The sequence below is a fragment of the Loxodonta africana genome, chromosome 1 (assembly GCF_030014295.1).
Source record: "Loxodonta africana isolate mLoxAfr1 chromosome 1, mLoxAfr1.hap2, whole genome shotgun sequence".
In the NCBI taxonomy this organism is placed as follows: domain Eukaryota; kingdom Metazoa; phylum Chordata; class Mammalia; order Proboscidea; family Elephantidae; genus Loxodonta; species Loxodonta africana.
This window is the reverse complement of record NC_087342.1, coordinates 171,050,967-171,070,332: the sequence shown is the minus strand read 5'-3', so window position 1 is coordinate 171,070,332 and position 19,366 is coordinate 171,050,967. Positions and strand designations below refer to the sequence as shown.

Here is a 19,366-nt window from a genome sequence, read left to right as displayed (position 1 = left end):
CTGCTCTACCTCATTAGTGTTGTATTTATCAGGCCAGTAGCAATTTGGCCACAAAAGTCCTAGGTGTATCTCTTCAAGACAGTTTCATTCAGAGGAAACAGGTGCCACCTCTACCTTGACCTCTTCTAGGAGCTGTCTCGTAGACTTCCCTCATGTCTCATGGGCTAGAATTAGACCACATGCCTGTTCCTAAATGAATAATTGGCAAGAGCAATGAATACCTGAACAAAATTAGGGTTTGGTTAGTAAGAAGAGGGCGATGTGGATCCTGGGTAACTTTCAGTGTCTGTAATAGGGAGCTGCAACTTACAACATTCTTGCCTTTCCGTTTCCACTAGCCACATCCTTGCCTCATCTCTGCTGTTATTGTTGGGTGCTGTCAAAACATAGGGACCCCATGTGACAGGGTAGAACTGCCCCATAGAGTTTTCTAGGCTATAACCTTTATGGGAGCAGATCACTAGGTCTTTATCCTTCAAAATGGCTAGGTAAGTTTGAACTGCCAACTTTTCAGTTAACAGTTGTGCCACCAGGGACTTCATCTCTGCTCACCTGGAATACAGCACTTGACTCTTTAAGAAATCTTCCAGTTGTTGCCTCTACAGTCCAGATTGCCTCTAGAACAAACCATCTAAACTGCATGTCATTCTCCTCCTGAAAACAATGTCCTAGTACCTAAATAATAAGGTCCAAACCTCTAAGCCTGATACACACAAGGCCTTTTATACACCTGGATAGTGTTGGCTTTCTCCACCCACTTATCCCACTTTATGCTTCAATAGTATGGAACTAATATCGATGCCCCAAAGTCTTCCCTTATCTTCCTGGCTAACTCTAGTTTTTCATTTGGAACCTGACTCTTCTAACAGTTCTGCTACTGAGCTTTCTTTAACCCTTCGTTGATGGAATGAATATTCACCCTCTGTACTGTAAGCATAGCTCTCTTTTCACATATCATACTGCTTTATAACAATTTACTGTATGTCTCCCCTGCTGGAATTCTCCTTAAAGTCAAGGAGTGGTACCTAATTCTCAAATCCACAGTGCCTGGCATATAGTAACCACACAAAAATTAGTTGAACTACATCCACTTTACATGGTATCCCATATACTGGCATACATATACGTAGCCAAGTTTCCCTTTAGTGCAGTCCAGTTCGTTCATCTCAAAGAAGTATTCACTATTCCCTCCTGCCCATACTGTGCAACCCATCCTAAGACTATCTGCTGCCCTCTAGCTGTTCAGGGCTTCGCTGTCCCAGGCATGCCGTCTTCTGAAGGATTCATGCTGACCCTTCTTTGGAGTGGTCGTTCCCATACATCTTAGCAAGAACTGACTACTGTGGAGGTCAGGAAAATGTTTACAGGCCCTAGACAAAAAAATTCCTAGATTTTCAGATTCCCTGGCAACCCTTCTTTCTAATGTGTGAGTAAAGTTTTAACTGTTTATTGTGTAACAGAATTTTTTTAAACAACCTTTATGTGTACACATTTATTGAATCTTAATTTCTTTTCATGATTTCCATAGATGTAAGGAAACCCTGGCGGCATAGTGGTTAAGTGCTACGCCTTCTAACCAAAAGGTTGGCAGTTCGAATCCGCCAGGTGCTCCTTGGAAACTGTGGGGCAGCTCTACTCTGTCCTATAGGGTCGCTATGAGTTGGAATCGACGCGACGGCAGTGGGTTTTTAAAGCTTCCATATGCATATTTACTATCTCTTATGTGATTGGATTGTAAATCAAAGCAAATTATTTCATTTTATTAGATAACATTAAAATATTATACTTGTTTTTCCCCTTCCCTTGGGATTCCTGAAAATAGACTTACAAAATCTGCTGTTTCTAATCTTGTTACTTATATGTTCTAGACTGTTGAATCTCTTTAATGGATATTATTAAAAGACTTAATCTACAGATTTGAAATGATTTTCGATACAAAGGTACAACATGTCATTCACTCCTAAGTATAATCTACTTTTATCTTAAAGTATAAACTATAAAAGATATTAAATATTGCATTCATTTTTATAATTGTTAAATAAATGGAATCTGGTTGCTATACATCTGAAATTCATCTCTGCCACTTACTAGTATGATCTTGGTCAAATATGTTCTTCAAGCCTCCTTATCTATTAAATGGGCATAATACTACTTAAGGTTTTTTTTGAAGACTGATCTAATAATGAATATGAGAGTTTCAGCATGTAGGTAGCCCCCAGGCAATATTAGATTCCATCTCTTCCTTGTTCCCTTCTGATCTGTAAATTTAGAGAGTCTTCATTGAAAATGTCCTGTACTTGACTGTGTGGTGTTTTGTTTTTTTCCTTTTATATAAGGCTGGTAAACTGTTTTGACTGTCTTGTTTAGCTTCTTAAAAGAGTTGAATAGGACAATTTAAAGCAAACGTTTAAAATGGTGAAACGTGGCATTAGAGAGATCTGATCTCTCATTCATCCCAAATTTATGTTGCATTTATAAAGATAGCAACTCAGAATATGAATCTGAAGCAGAAAGCAAGAAACATTTGCCTACTTTTTTTAAAGTACATTTATCTCCATAGTTAAAAGGTTGGGGCTTTGAAATTTATACAGCCTGGTTAGACTGCCTTTGTTCTGTATCCCTGGACCAGACATTTAATCCTGAACAGCCACTTTATAAACGCACTTTGGTCTCATGTGAATAACCAAAAAAACCCAAACTCATTGCCGCGTCAATTCCAACTCATAATGACCCTATACAACAGGGTAGAACGGCCCCTTAGGGTTTCCAAGCTCTAATCTTTATGGATGGAGCCTTGGTGGTGTAGCAGTTCTAAACTACCAGCAGCTCTGTGGGAGAAAGATGTGGCAGTCAGCTTCCATAAAGATTCCAAAACAAACAAACAAACCCAGACCTATTACCGTAGAGTGGATTCTGACTGGTAGTGACCCTATAGGGTCTCCAAGGCTGTAAATCTCTATGCAAGCCTTATAGAGATTTACAGCCTTGGAAACCCTGTGGGGTTGCTATGAGTCAGAATTGACTCTATGGCAGTAGGTTTGGCTTGTTTGTTGTTTGTTTGTTTGTTTGTTTTGGAACCTTTACAGAAGCTGACTGCCATACCTTTCTCCCACAGAAAGGCTTGTGGGTTTGAACTTCAGACCTTTACGTTAGCAGCTGAGTGCTTAACCACTGTACCACCAGGGCTCTTTGTCATGTGAATTCAAACCAAAAAACCAAACCCATTGCTGTCGAGGCAATTCTGAATCAGAGACTCTATAAGACAAAGCAGAACTGCCCCATAGGGTTTCCAAGGAGCAGGTAGTGGATTCAAACTTGTGACCTTTTGGTCAACAGCCAAGTTCTTAACCATGGAGCCAGATACTTACAAATGAATCACCTTAATTAGACAAGCAACTCGAAGTACACATGCCCCAGACAACTCAGTAGTAGAACAGCTTATTGTATCTGAACAAAACCACCAGTGCCATCATCTCCAGTGAACACTGGCCTGCAATCTTCAGTTTGTTTCCTGTATGTTATTTGAACAAACCTTACTTCAGGAGGGTGGGAGGAGGAAGGTCGTGACAGTGAATAGAGAGAGAGACCTACATTCTTTAAATTACTATACTTCTGTCTGGAAACCTTGGTGGCGTAGCAGTTAAGAGCCACGACTGCTAATCAAAGATCTACCAGGTGCTCCTTGGAAATCCTGTGGGGCAGTTCTACTCTGTCCTACAGGGTCACTATGAGTTGGAATCGACTCAATGGCGGTGGGTTTTTTTTTTTATATATACTTCTGTCTGATAGTTATTTACACATTTTTCTCCTGAGGAGTGGCTGGTGGGTTCAAACTGCTGACCTTTCAGTTAGCAGGAGAGTACTTTAACCGCTGTGCCACCAGGGCTCCTTTGGTATATATTATCTTTCTATAAAAAGAAAATCTCATTAAAGTCAATATTCACTGAACGTATTCTCCATAGCTTTCATAATGAGTCTTTAGGAAAAACTGTACATATATAAATTGATGTTATAAAGTATATCTGAATCTTTGACTACATTTACTCTGGCTACATTCACTTCCCACCAACTCTGTATATCCGATGTCTGTTGTTAGGTGTCATCAAACCAGTTCCAACTCGTAACAAACTTACATATAACAGAACAAAATGTTACCAAGTCCTGCACCATCCTCACAATCGTTGCTACGTTTGAGCCCATTGTTGCAGCCACTGTGTCAGACCATGTCATTGAAGGTCTTCCTCTTTTTTTCTGATCCTCTACTTCACCAAGCATGATGTCCTTCTCCAGAGACTGGTCGCTCCTGATAACATGTCTAAAGTAAGTGAGATGAAATTTCCTCATCCTCATTTCTAAGGAGCATTCTGGCTGCACTTCTTCTAAGACAGATTTGTAGATTCTTCTGGCAGTCCATGTTATATTCAATATTCTTCGCCAACACCATAAATCAAAGGCATCAATTCTTCTTTGGTCTTCCATATTCATTGGCCAGCTTTCCTATGCATATGAGGTGATTGAAAACACCGTGCTTGGGTCAGGCGTGCTTTAGTCCTCAAAGTGACATTATTGCTTTTTAACACTTTAAAGACATCTTTTGTAGCAGATTTGCCCAATGCAGTATGTCCTTTGATTTCTTGATTGCTGCTTCCATAGGCATTGATTGTGGATTCAAGTAAAATTAAAACCTTGACAACTTCAGACTTTTCTCCATTTGTCATAGCGCTGCTTATTGGTCCAGTTGTGAGGATTTGGTCTCTTTATGTTGAGGTGCTATCCATACTGAAGGCTGTAATCTTTGATCTTCGTCATTAAGTGCTTCAATTCCTTTTCACTTTCAGTAAGCAAGGTTGTGTCATCTACATATTGCAGGTTGTTAACAAAATTTCCACCAGTCCTGATGCACTGTTCTTCATATAGCCCAGCTTTTCAGATTATTTGCTCAGCATACAGATTGAATAAGTGTGGTGAAAGGATACAACCCTGACGCATACCTTTCCTGACTTTAAACCACGCTGTGTCCCCTTGTTCTGTTCAAATAACTGACTCTTGGTCTACGTACAGGTTCCACATGAGCACAATTAACTGTTCTGAAATTCTCATTCTTCGCTGTGTTATCCATAGTTTGTTACGATCCACACAGTTGAATGCCTTTACATAGTCAGTAAAACAGAGGTAGACATCTTCTGATGTCAAAAGATACTGAATTTACTTGTGGTTATCGTATCAGTTTCTTGGTATTTCACAATTGTACATTAACTTTTCTTTGTAATACAGGATGTTGTCTTAATGTATACATAGCAACCTGATGGAAAGAAATGGAGGGATTTTATTTCATTTGTAACCAAGCTCACAATAGATAATACCTTAATGTTCAGGGAATAAAATTTTTTATTAATTTAGGAACAGAAGTATTAATTTGTGGTCTGATTAACTTATTATAGTAGATTTCAGGGGAGTATAAATTAATTGTTTCTTGGTTATCTGAACTTTCTAATTTTTTTAGTGATCAGGTTTTACTTACATAATTTAATATGTAGAGATGATAGCTAATAAAATGTCTTTATCATAGGAAGAAGACTACAATGAACAATTCAGAATCTTTGATAATTGAAGATCTTTCAGCTACTGTTCTGAAATAGAAATATATTGATTTATCAATTATTTATATATGTATATAGATATACATACACACTGCCCCATCTATACCTATATCTATGCTGATGCCTATTCCTGTCTCTATGTCTGCATCTGTATTGCTCAGGAAAGAGCATGACCCATAAATGTTTGTTGTATGAAGAGTGAGGATGATATACAAACCACAGAAAGTTAATTCAGGGTCATATAATTTTTTTTAATTTAATGCATTGAAGACCAAGAAGTGTAAAATGTTATGCTCACTAGCTTTTTTCTTTTTTAAAAATTTTGTTGAGGTATATTTTACGTGTCATAAAGCTCACTCATTTCAAGTGTACAATTTGATGATTTTTAGTAAATTTACCAAGTGGTACAACTATAACCATAAATCAGTTTTAGAACATTTTCACACATGCACACATATATCCAATAAGGCCTGTCATGCCAATTTACAGTTTCCACCCCAAACCCCAGGCAACCTCTAATCAACATTTCATATAGATGGAATCATAGAATTTGTGGTCTCTTGTGTTACCAGGGAAAGTTTATCCAGGGAAAGTGACTTCTTTCATTTAGGATGTTTTTGAGGTTTATCCATAGCGTAGCATACGTCAGTAGTTCCTTCCTTTTTATTGCTGAATAGTATTCCTTTTGTATGGTGTTATGGGTTGAATTGTATCCTCTAAAAAGGTATTCTGAAGTCCAAACTCAAATACCTGTGAATATGACCGTATTTGGAAATAGGGTCTTTGTAGATGTTATTAGTTTACATTAAATGCGCCCCATCTCAAGATCCTTAACTTAATCACATCTGCAAAATTCCTTTTGCCATGTAATGTTACGTTCTCAGCTTCCTGGATTAGGATGTGGATATCTTTGCAGGTCATTATTTAGCCTACCAAAGGGAGATTAGCCATTTGGGTGTGACATGCAAATACTTCACTTCATTGTCCTTTGTCTTCTAACATTTTTTATGTTTTTGTGGTGGTTCGTTTGTTTTGCTTTTGTTTTTGCCACTTGGAGTTTATTCTGGTAAATAGTATGAAATGCGGATCAGACTTTTTCCAGATGGCTATTCAGTACCAGCTCCTTTTCTGAAAAGTCCAGCTTTTCCCTAAAATATACTGAAGTCTTGTATATGGTTTGATTGATTTCTAGACTCTCTCTTTTGTTACGTTGTCGGCCTGAAAAATAATGTTGTTTTAATTACTGAGACTTTATAGTATTTTATAATATCTGGTAGAGCTAGACATCATTCCTTCCCTCTTTCTGCCTCCCACCCACCCCACCACACACATACGCTATTCCTCTTTCTCATAATGTTCCTAGCTAGTCTTATTTATTTTGTCCATATGAACTTTAGAATCAGCTTGCCAGGTTTCAGGGGTGACAAAGGCATTGTTAGTTTTATTGGAGTAGCTGTATGAGGTTTAGTCTTACTATCTTTGAAGATGATTTGTCTTTATACTAATTTAAGTTTACTCATGTCTCCTTCAGTAGTATTTTAACATTGTCTTCACATCAGTTTTCCACATTTCTAAGTTTATTCCCAGCTTTTTAATCTTTCTTTTGTAAATACAGTGGAAGAAAAGACCCTATTTATAATATTTCCTGATTTGTTTTCATGTATGAAAGCTATGGGTTAATAATACATTTATTATATTATAAATTGTATTAATTTCATGTGCAACTAACTTACTGAATTATCTTCTTGTTTGCAGTAGTTTTTTGTTTGTTTATTTGTTTTCTTGTCGAGCCTCTTGTCTTTTCCAAGTATATGGTTATACTGTCTTCAAATAATGATAAACTCCTTCCTTCTCATTTGTATATGTCTATCTCTTGTGTTTTTCATTACATTGGTAAGTAGCAACGGTATCATGAGCATCTCTGTCTTATTCCTGACTTTAGTGGGAAAGGCTCATGTGTTTCTCCCATGAAGTGTTTGCTGGCTTTTGGGCATACACACATGCACACACGCGCGCACACACACACACACACACACACTTGCACACAGACGCACCCTTATCATGTCAAAAAAAATACACATTTATTTCTATTTTATTCAGGGCTTTTATTTTTCTCCCATCAGGAATAGATGTTGAATTTTGTCAAATGTCTCTTTAGTATATATGGAGAGATTATATGGTTTTTATCTAGAACTTATTAATATGATGCATAAATCTTTCACATTATTTTTAAATGCATTTTCAAATTTTTTAATTAAATACATTATTATTTATGCCAAATACTTGTAGTTTTTCTTAAGTTCATGCAACTCGTCTATCTCATTTGGATTTTTTGAAAAAAATTAAGTTGTCAAGTAATTTCCAATTCCATATGTGTCAGAAAGTAAAACTGTGTTCCATAGGGTTTTTCAGTGACTGATTTTTTAGAAGTAAATCACCAGGCCTTTCTTCCAAGGCTCCTCTGTGTGGACTCTAATCTCCAGCCTTTCGGTTTGCAGTGTTAACTATTTGCATCACCCAGGGACTCCTTTTGATGATTAGGCAATACCATGTTGCATATTTGCAACTGTTGCTGTAAGTGGAACTTTGTTTTATCCAAAGGCTTAATGAAATTAAACTGAGAATTTGATCTCACTAGGGGCTGAAGATTCCCCTTCAGCATAATGGATGTGATGGGGGTAAATCTGAGCTGACATTTTAATGGTCCTTGTTTTCTTCTTCTTATTTTTTATATTGCCCTCAATATAATGGTCCAAGGAGAATTATGCTATGGGGGCAGGAAGTAATGTGTTTTGAGGTTAATTAATCCTTCTGCATGGCTTCTAGCTAATTTGAGTTTTCAAAGAAACTCCATAAAGTGAACATTGTTTTATATGTTTGCTCCATCATTCTTGTCCTCAGAGAGCCCACTGTCTAAAGCGGATCTGACCAGTAAGGTAGCCACTAGCTCCTTGTGGCTATTGAAGACTTGAAATGTGGTTAATGATGCACTGCAAGTGTGATATACACGCTCATCTTTATACTGATTATATGTTGAAATGATAATACTTTGGATATACTGAGATAACTAAAATATGTTCTTAAGATTAATTTAGCCTGTTTTCACTTTTTGATATGACTACTGGAAAATTTTTAATTACATATGGGGCTTACATTTTATTTCTATTGGACAGCACTAGTCTAGAGGCAGGTGTGTATATCCATATACATTCTACAATGATTTTTGTAAATTACAAAAATGAAATCAAATAAACTACAGTTATATCCTCCCTTATCACCTCATTTCTTCATATAGGAATAAACCTTGATGAATAATGTAATCTAATCATTCCATTATAATGGGTAACCTCCTCTCTGATTTTTTCTAGTGCTTAAAAAAAAAAAATCTATTTAATTAATTATAGGAGAATTCAGTTCCTTCATTATTCCCTTGACATTTTCACATAAGTTGAAGATTATAGGCTTCTTGTGTTTTGGGATACCGGTATTCAAGAACTGATAGGGATATAAAAGGGAGTTAGTTTGGAGGTCCAAGTTTCTACTTTTTTGCCTTATTCTTTAGAATATATTTTTTAAAAGGCTCTAGCTCAAAAATTAAAATTTGCTTCAGCGTTATTTTCTTTTCCATTGCCCTAAAAAAGCAATCCCCTCCCTGCTAGTTTTCTCTAGGTAAAGCTGAAATTCAGCCTCTTTATTTCTGTCTTATTGCAATAGCCGAGTGTTTTAATAGTTCATTTCTTGAATTTTTTATTTTTCAAAAACAAATACAAATTACTCTGAAGCCCTTTTATCTCAGGTTTTGTTACATTTTTAGGACAATCATATCACAGATGATATTGGAATATCAACTTGGAAGGAGCAGACTTTTCTCTCCCATGGTGCCTTACTGGCAAAGAGCTGCCAGGCTGCAATGGAGTTAGCGAAGCATGATGCTGAGGTTCAGGGTATGGCATTTCAGTATGGGAAACACATGGCCATGAGTCATAAGGTATTTGCATATTCTTTCTCTTTTTCCTGTACTTAAATAGCTAAAATGATACATAAGAAACCTTTTGCCATTTAATAAGCTGCTTTTATATCTCAAAAAACATTTATTGTGTGCCTAAAATCTGTCAGTCATAGATAGTGATTGATATTTAATATAAACAGTATGATTGGTGAGTACCATGTAATTTTGATAGAAAGCTCCAGCTTACTCAAATCATATTTGCGATGTTTGCCTTTTCTTACCACTTGAAAGGATTCTTGAGAAAACTCTTGCAAATTATTAAATAATATGTGATGTTGCCACTCACAGAGCAGAAGAATATTTGCTTTTTGCTACAGGTTCCTTCTAGTTACTTATGTAAAACAAATTGTGGCAAGTTAATGAAATTTAGAAATATACTGAATAAAATTGAAAGCTTTAATTCTAATAGCTTATTCTTTGGGCATAAAATAATGGGCATAATGAAGTATAAAATATCCCAAAATTAAGTGCTGTGTTATGGCTTCTCTGTATGTGTAATTTTAAAATCTCATTGAATATATGGTTCTCAAACGTTATTTAACTCAGAAGAGGGTATACACACACACATATATACACAACATCTCCATGTTAGGTTTTTGCATATTTTTTAAATTTTAGTTTATTGGATAATTACATTTATTAAATCCTTATCTAAGTCCTTACTTTTAACTTAAAAAATAGAATTAAAGCTATTGCCAAATAAAAAGGGAATGTGTTAGGGAAAAAACATTTTAAACAGTGCTAAAGGTTATTGTTAATCATCTGAAATGTTTTTTGCTTGTTAAAATATAACTAAAACCGCATTCCTTAAGGTTCATTTTTCACTGCATTAACTAGCGCTTTCAGAATATGACTAACACATACTAGTGTATGTGCATTACACTGACTTAACTCTTTTGACTGCCCCTTCTAGATCAATTCTGACCTCCAGCCTTTTATTAAAGAAAAGACAAGTGATTCCATGGCATTTAATCTAAATTCAGCTCCCGTAGTCTTACATCAGGAGTTTCTTGGAAGAGATTCGTGGATTAAGCAGATCGGAGAGGTAAAATGAAATTACTTCTATTTTAAGGGACCCTTTTTTTTTAGTATTTAGTTTATTTTAGAACATAATTCATATTTGATGATGATTTAAGGCTAGAGTTCAGCCATTTAAGAGCATACACTTGTAACAGGTAAAATCCTTCCTTTAAAATCTACATTTTTAAGAGGTCAAGCGTTAGCTTGAAAGTTAGAAGCTGCAATACTGTGTTTTCTTATTATCTGAGTTGTTAGAACACTGCAACACAAGACTAGTGCCTGTGGTGAATGCTAATTAACTCAGAGGATTTTATTTTTCTAAAAGCTTTCAAAAATTGGGCAGTGATAATAGCACCACCCTTTAACTGACGGCAATTTCCCATCTGTAGACTTGAGCACAAGCTGCAGAATTCCAGGAGCTCCGTCTGTCATCTCATTGGGTTATTTTAAAACAAACTTGGACCCTGAATGAGTTCTGAGGCATTATCAGAGAAAAACTCATGGTGAAGTGGAAGGGGGAAAGGGGCTTGAATTGGGCAAATTTCCCACTTTTTTCACTGCTTTTTGCTTTTTGTTTTTTGAAGGGGTGGAAGATGGGAAGGAACTTTTTTGTTTTCTTTTAATCCGGCAATTCTGGTGCAAGAAGTTCTTACCCTTTTGTCTGAAGTCTTATGACATTTATTTAACTTCATGGCTCTAATTGATTAGGTTGATCTGAGGCTCTGGGCATAGTTGAGGGTAGGGGTGACCACCTTACTTAAAGCATAGGCATTAAGCAAATATCTGCATTCTGAAAGATAAGATCTCTCCCCTCCAATCCTCTTCCACTGTTGGCTCCCAAATACTGGCAGTTAGCTTAAGATCCCTCATATTCACCACCTAGAAAACTGTCAAACCTAGGAGAAGAAAAGACCTGCAGAGGTGTGTGTTTAGGGCTCCCTCAGTAAACATGCCATAGCCCTGATCTACTGCAGTGAGGCCCACCAGTTGATGAGCCTCATCCAGAATTTCCAGCTGCCTCACTCTGAAGTAGCATAGGTAATAGAGGACCACTGGGCATTTGAAAAAAGCCTCTAACATGAAAAAATGAGTCAAAAACAAACTGATAAGAGGCCCTGGATAAGTAAAGCGTTACTGAAGGAGAAGAACAAAGTGGGAGGCCTCACACTACCTGATTTTAGAACTTATTATATGATCACAGTAGTCAAAACAGCCTGATACTGATACAACAACAGATACATAGACCAATGGAACAGAATTGAGAACCCAGGCATAAATTCATCTACGTATGAGCAGCTGATATTTGACAAAGGCCCGAAGTCCGTTAAATGGGGAAAAGACAGCCTCTTTAACAAATGGTACTGGCATAACTGGATATCTATCTGCAAAAAAATGATACAAGACCCGTACCTCATACCATGTACAAAAACTAACTCAAAATGGATCAAAGACCTAAATATAAATCTGAAACAATAAAGATCATGCAAGAAAAAATAGGGACAACACTAGGAGCCCTAATACACGGCATAAAGAGAATCCAAACCCATGACTAACAACGCACAAATACTAGAAGACAAATTAGATAACTGGGAGCTCCTAAAAATCAAACAGTTATGGTCATCAAAAGAGTAAAAAGACTGCCTACAGACTTGGAAAAAGTTTTTGCCTGCAACATATCTGATAAGGGTGTAATCTCTAAAATCTACAACACCTCAACAACAAAAAAACAAATAACCCAATTAAAAAATGGGCAAAGAATATAAACAGATACTTCACCAAAGAAGACATTCAGGTAGCTAACAATACATGAGGAGGTGCTCACGGTCATTAGCCATTAGAAAAATGTAAATCAAAACTACAATGAGATACCATCTTACCCCAGCAAGACTAGCATTAATCCAAAAAGCACAAAATAATTAATGTTGGAGAGACTGGAACACTTATGCACTGTTGGTGGGAATATAAAATGGTGCAACCACTTTGGAAAATGATTTGGTGCTTCCTTAAAAAGCTACTGTCAGTGACCACCCTGACAGGGGACACAACAGAGAGTCCTTGACAGAAAAGTATGGAGCAGAACTCAAACTCATGTAAAAAGACCAGACTTAATGGTCTGACTGAGACTGGAGGAACCTCTGAATCCATGGCTCCTGGATGCTTTGTGAACCCAGAACTAAAACCATTCCGGAAGCCCACTCTTCAGACAAAGTTTAGACTGGATATAAAACATAAAATAATACTCGTGAAGAGTGTGCTTCTTAGTTCAAGCAGATGCACGAGACTAAATGGGCGGCTCCTGTCCGGAGGCAGGATGAAAAGGCAGGAAGAGGCAAGAACCGATTGAATGGACACGGGAAACCTGGGGTGAAAAGGTGGGGGGGGGCGCGCTGTCACATTTTAGGGATCACAACTAATGTCACATAACAATATGTGTATAAATTTTTGTATGAGAAATTAACTTGAGCTGTAAACTTTCACCTAAAGCACAATTAAAAAAAAAAGAGACGAAAACTGTTATAAGGGAATTTAGAGGATACAGAGATAATACAAGGAAAGATATTTTCAAAAGTATTATAATCAATAGATTCTGTGAGGCAAGATACTGAATCAATGAAGTCAGAACAGATGCTGTATATAAATGGACAATCAAAGAACAAGAAATCAGAATTATAAAATATAAAAATGTAATAGCAGAAATCTTAAAAATCAATAGAAGGATGGAAGAAAAAGTTTCCCAGAAAGTTGAACAAAAAGACAATCAGAAAATAGAAGAAAAATAGAGGATTAATTCAGATGGTCCTACATTTATTAAAAGTCCCAGAAAGAGAGAACAGAAAAATGAAGCTAAGAAAATTAACAAAGAAATACAAAGAGAAAAGTTCTGAGAACTCAAGGACCTGAGTTTCCAAATTAAAACGGTTCCCTAACAGTGAATTTAAAAAGACTCACACCAGGTGACTTAGTTATCTACTGCTGCTATAACAAATACCACAAGTGGTTATTTGTGTTATAGCAGCAGTAGATAACTAAGAAATCCAAGTGGGTATTTCTGTTATATGATGATTTCTTTAACAAACAGAAATTTATTTTCTCACAGTTTAAAAGGTAGAAGTTCGAATTCAGGGTGCCAGCTTTGCAAGAACACTTCTCTCTGTTGGCTTTGGACGAGGTCCTTACCTCTTTTGGCCTTCTGCTCCTGAGCGATCTTCATGTGGCTTGGCTTCTGTCTTCCCCTGTCTCTGCTTCTCTTGCTTGCTTATTTAATCTCTTTTATATCTCAAAAGAGATTAACTCAAGACACACCCTGCACTAATCTTGCCTCAATAGCATAACAAAGACAACCCGTTCCCAAATGGGATTATAACCATAGGCAGAGAGATTAGGAATTCCAACACATATTTTGTGGGGGACACAATTCAATCCATAACACCAAGGCACATCATTATCAAATTTTGGAACAATATAGATAAAGAAGAGATCCTAAATACTTAAAAAAAAGAACCTATGTAGAAAGGATCACAAATCAGAATAGCCTCTCAGTAGTGACATCGAGAGCTTCAATGGAGTAATACCTTCAAAATTCAGAGAGAAAATTGTTTCAAACTTAGGAATTTATGCCAGCCATTTTAACGTCAGGTGTGATACTGAATTATAAAACTCAAACAGATATAGAAGGGTTTAAAAACTTAACCTTTTTTTTTCAAGGAGGGAATGATGCATTCCATCAAGAGTAACCAAGAAAATTAAAGACATGGAATCTAGGAATCAGGGGATCAGACATAGGCATGGAACAATGAAATTCCCAGGATGATGTGAAAGGAAGAATAACAGCAACAATAATGGCACTTACTATGTGCTCAGCACTATTCTAATGAGAAATCTGACTACAGAGAGATTAACTAATTTACCTGCAGTCAGGCAGCTGGCAAGTAGAGGAGCCAGGATTCAAACCAAGGCAGCCTGGCAACAAAAGTTCATATCTTTACAAATTAGATAACTGGGACCTCCTAAAAATTAAATACCTTTGCTCATCAAAGACTTTACCAAAAGAGTAAAAAGAGAGCCTACAGATTGGGAAAAAATCTTTGGCAACAATGTATCTGATAAGGGTCTAATCTCTAAAATATATAGAAAACTTCAACAACTCAACAAAAAAGATAAACAGTCAACAAAAAAAATGGGCAAAGGACATGAACAGACATTTCACCAAAAAGAACATTCAGGAAGCTAACAAACAACATGAAAAGATGCTCACAATCATTAGCCATTAGACAGATGCAAATCAAAACTACAATGAGATGCCATCTCACCCCTGCAAAAATGGTACCGATCAAAAACAAGACAACAAATGCTGGTGAGATTGTGGGAAGATTGGAACTCTTATCACTGCTGGTGGGATTGTAAAATGGTACAACCACTGTGGAAAACTGTATGGCGCTTTTGTAAAAAGCTATGATCCAGCAATCCCACTCCTAGGTATATGTCTTAGAGATATAAGAGCAGTGACATAAATAGATATATACACTCCTATGTTCCTTGCAGCATTATTCACAATAGCAAAAAGATGGAAACAACCTAGGTGCCCATCAATGGATGGATAAGCAAACTGGTACATACATACAATGGAATGTTAAACAACTATACAGAATAATGAGGAATCCTCAAAATATTTCTAACTTGGATAAATCTGATGTGCATTGTGCTGAGTGAAATAAGCCAATCACAAAAGGACAAATATTGTATGGTCTCACTTTTATAAAAAGTTAAGAATAGGTATACATACAAAAAGCAATATTCTTTGATGGTTTCCAGGGACTGGAGGGGGATAGAAGGGAAATCACTTTTTGGATAGTAGACAGTTGTTATTTTTGGTAATACCAGATATGGGTGAAATCTGTATAACTTGACCGAAGTAAATGAAGACACTAAGAAGTACACAAGAATAAGGGACAATTTTGGTAAATGCTATAACATATACAATTTTGCAACAACAGTAATAACCAAAAAATAAGCATGTGGTTACATAGGTAGATATGTATGCATATATTTGTATAGGAAGACATATGTGAGTACATGCGCGTGCATGTATAGGTATATCTGTAGGCATATGTATATACACATTTGTGTGTGCTGCATATATATTTACATATATAATAAAGCACATAAGGGGCACAGTTACAGAGACTTCCCAGACATAGCCGAACACCTCGTGGGATTGGTTTACTGGGTTAGAAGGCTTAGCACCATAGTCCCATGGGACAACTCAGTCAATTGACATAACATAATTCATAAAGATAATGTTCTACATCCTAGTTTGATGAGTAACGTCTGGGGTCTTAAAAGCTTATGAGTGGCCATGTGGTCCCTATTCGCCTGGAGCAAAAGAGAATGAAGGAAGCCAAAGACTCAAAGAAGAAACTAATCCACAGGACTAATAGCCCACAGGAACTAAAGCCTCTTCAAGCCTGAGACTAGAAGAACTAGAAGGTGCCCAGCTACTACTACCAACCATTCTGACCAGGGACACAAGAGAAGTCCCAGGTAGAATGGGAAAAATATGTACAACAAAACTCAAATTCCTAGAAAAGGTCAAACTTGCTGGACCAATAGAGACTAGAGGAACCCCCGAGACTATCACCGTAAATTACCCTTTGAACTTGAAACTAAACCCACTCCTGTAGGTCACCTTTCAGCCAAATAATGGATTGGCTTATAAAATAAACAGTATCAGTACTGTGCTCCTTAAACAATCAACTCTCTGAGACCAAACAGTCAACATTTACCCTAAAACAAAGATATAAAAGTAAGGAGGGGCAAGGAAGCTAGATTAGTAGAAACAGAACAGAATGAAAATAACGAGAATGCTGAAAATGTAACCAATGTCACAGAACAATTTGTATAAAAGTTGTTAAATGGGAACCTAATTTGCTGTGTAAACTTTCACCTAAAACACAATAAAATATTATTAAAAAAAAAAAGAGTTCATGCCTAACTAACCTGCTACAATGTCTCATTCTAGCAAGTCCTAGGCTGATGGCTATATATCCAGTCCAGATTGAGACAAGAGGACAGTGGTCTCCAGGGGAGTATCTGGAAGGAAAAAAATGGAACTGATAAATTACCTAATGTGTTCGACCATACTGAGAATTTACGAATACGCTAATGATAAACCCGTTGCTGTCAAGTCGATTCCGACTCACAGTGACCCTATAGGACAGAGTAGAACTGCCTCATAGGGTTTCCAAAGAGTGGCTGGTGGATTTGAACTGCCAACCTTTTTGGTTAGCAGCTGAGCTCTTAACCACTAGAAAACTAAGTGTTCCAGTTACTATTGCAGCATATCAAATTACCCCAAAACTTAGCTGCTTAAAATAACCATCTTATTATGCTCCTAGATTCTCCAGGTCAGGAATTTTGACAAGGCACCGTGGGGATGCATTGTCTCTGCTCCCGTGGTGTCTGGGGCTTCAGCTGGAAAGACTCAAAGGCTGGAGGTGGCTCGTTGATACTGGGGGCTAGAATCATCTGGAGACCCCTTTGCTTATATCTGGCACCTAGGCTAGGATGTCTAGAAGACTAGGCTGCCAATCAGAGTACTCACATGTGGCCCCTTTATTTAGCTTGGCTTCCTCACAGCGTGGCAGCCTCAGGGTAGTCAGACGTACTATATACTGGCTCAGAACTCCAAGCATGAGCGTTCCAGGAAACAAGGCCAAAGCTACATCTTCTCTTGTGACTGGCAGCAAAAGTCACTCAAAGTCATTTCCACAGTCTTCTAACAAAACAGCCGCAGACCCATCCAGAATCAAAGGAAAGTGTTATATGCCCCACCGCTCGATGGAGGAGTGTCAAAGAATTTGGGAGCCAAGTTTTAAAACTGCCACGCTAAGCACATGGGAAAAATTGAGGGAGTTATTAGCTGCAGTTTTTTTTAAATGTATAAGGAAGGAAAGGTAATGATAATATTCCACATGACTCAGTGGATAGTATTTAGATAGCATAAAAAATGTAAATGCTGAACGCGGATTTAGCCAGAAAGAATGTAATAGGAGGAGGGCAGAGAAAGAGAGTATGTTTGGTGGAGTCATGTAAGAGAGCTAAATATTCCTTTCATCGTGGGACCAATAGATGTCTAAAATTTTAAAATCGAGAGCAGTACATGAAGGTAAACAACAGAAGAAATAGCTAAAGAAAGGGGCAAGGGACAGAGAGGATCTGGAGAATACTAGATTATTTTGTTAGAAGTCTTCACTATTTGACTTTTTAAATACCGTACGTATATTTGTTTTTGATAAAAAATATTTTAACTTTAAAAATTTTTATACTTTGTTATAGTAATTCCACTTCTAGGAATCTGTCCTAAGAAAAATAGCCAAGATGTGGACAAAGAATTGCGAGATTGAAATGTTCTAAAATATTAATTATAAAAGGAAGAAAGTGAAAATTGATCTAATGGTTAAAAATAGAAAAAAGGTTGAAGTATGGTATAATGAAATAATAAACACCTGTTTAATATTGTATCCTTGTGTTGTATTTCTGCGTTTTTAGGACAGCAGAACTGAAAATATATATACAGGTGGTATTCGTAGCTTTAATTGGGTTATATTAAAATACATTTAGATTTATATTTTAGATACAGCTGAATATGTTAAATGAGAGCTACCAACTCTCTTTTGGATGTCCACATATACACAAACAGCGGTGATGGTTCAGTGGTAGAACTCACCTTCCATTGCAGAAGGCCTGGGTTCAGTTCCTGCCAGTGCACCTGATGCAGAGCCACCACCTATCTGTCAGTGGAGGTTTTTGTGTTGCTATGATGCTGAACAGGTTTCAACTGAGCTTCCAGACTAAGGTGGACTAGAAAGAAATACCTGCTGATCTCCTTCCAAAAATCAGCCAATGAGAACCCTGTGGAGCACGATCCATAGAACCCTGTGGATCCATAGCTGATCAGATTATGGGGATGGCACAAGGCTGGACAGTGTTTCATTCCATTGTTCATGGGGTCACCAGGAGTTAGGGCTGACTCAATGGCAACTAACAACAATGGGAGTAGCATAGATACAGACTTTTTAAAAGCTGCACAGGAAAGGGACATGTTTAACTCTTAAGTTTCATTGGAAACACATAAAGTTGTAAATGTAGACAGTGTGAGCAGTCCATGATTTCCTAAACAGCTGGTGAAATGTCCCAACTCAGTATTCCCAACTCGATTTTATATTCAAAGTGATATCCTTTTCAAAAAGCCTGTGCATTAAACAGTAGCTCAATCAATCTTGTCCAGAAGTCAGTAAACCCAACCAAGATTGTGTCCCACTCTCTAACTTAGGTTCCCTGTGGTCATCTCCGTCCTCATCCTTCAGGAAAGAAGTTTAATTGCCTACCTCTAGGACCCCACCAGGCTGTTTTGGTTTGCTCTACCGACTTCAGGCCCTTCGCCTTACATCTGCCTGTCTGAGTCACGAACAGGATCACTAAGGGAAGATGAATTCTTCTGAAGCAATTAAGAAGTTAGTTTCTGTAATGCAAGGGGCTTGCCATTCTGCTGTAGGTATGAAATTCTGTTTTCCAGATCAATTGACATTCTTCAGATTTTTGTTATTGTTAGGTGCCGTCGAATCGATTCCAACTCTTAGTGACCCTATGTACAACAGAACAAAACAATGCCCAGTCCTGCACCATCCTCACAATGTTTGAGCCCATCGTTGCAGCCACTGTGCCAGTCCATCTCCTT

The 19,366-nt window shown here is 37.2% G+C and overlaps 1 protein-coding gene across 16 annotated transcripts in view; it reads left to right on the top strand.

Moving 5' to 3' along the window:
- Positions 1-19,366, top strand: part of PDSS2 (decaprenyl diphosphate synthase subunit 2) — a 303,253-nt gene that overhangs the window by 220,455 nt on the left and 63,432 nt on the right. For 12 of the 16 annotated variants that reach the window (XR_010322549.1, XR_010322548.1, XR_010322547.1 and 9 more), the window contains 2 exons: positions 9,415-9,588; positions 10,523-10,654. The exons of 1 other annotated variant lie outside the window; for it this stretch is intronic. Coding sequence is in view for 11 of the 15 variants with exons in the window: in XM_064289434.1 (XP_064145504.1) it covers positions 9,415-9,588; positions 10,523-10,654 (306 nt within the window). In the remaining 4 variants the exon portion in view is untranslated. 3 more of the 16 variants (XR_010322546.1, XM_023543129.2, XM_023543123.2) reach the window with 3 other exon arrangements.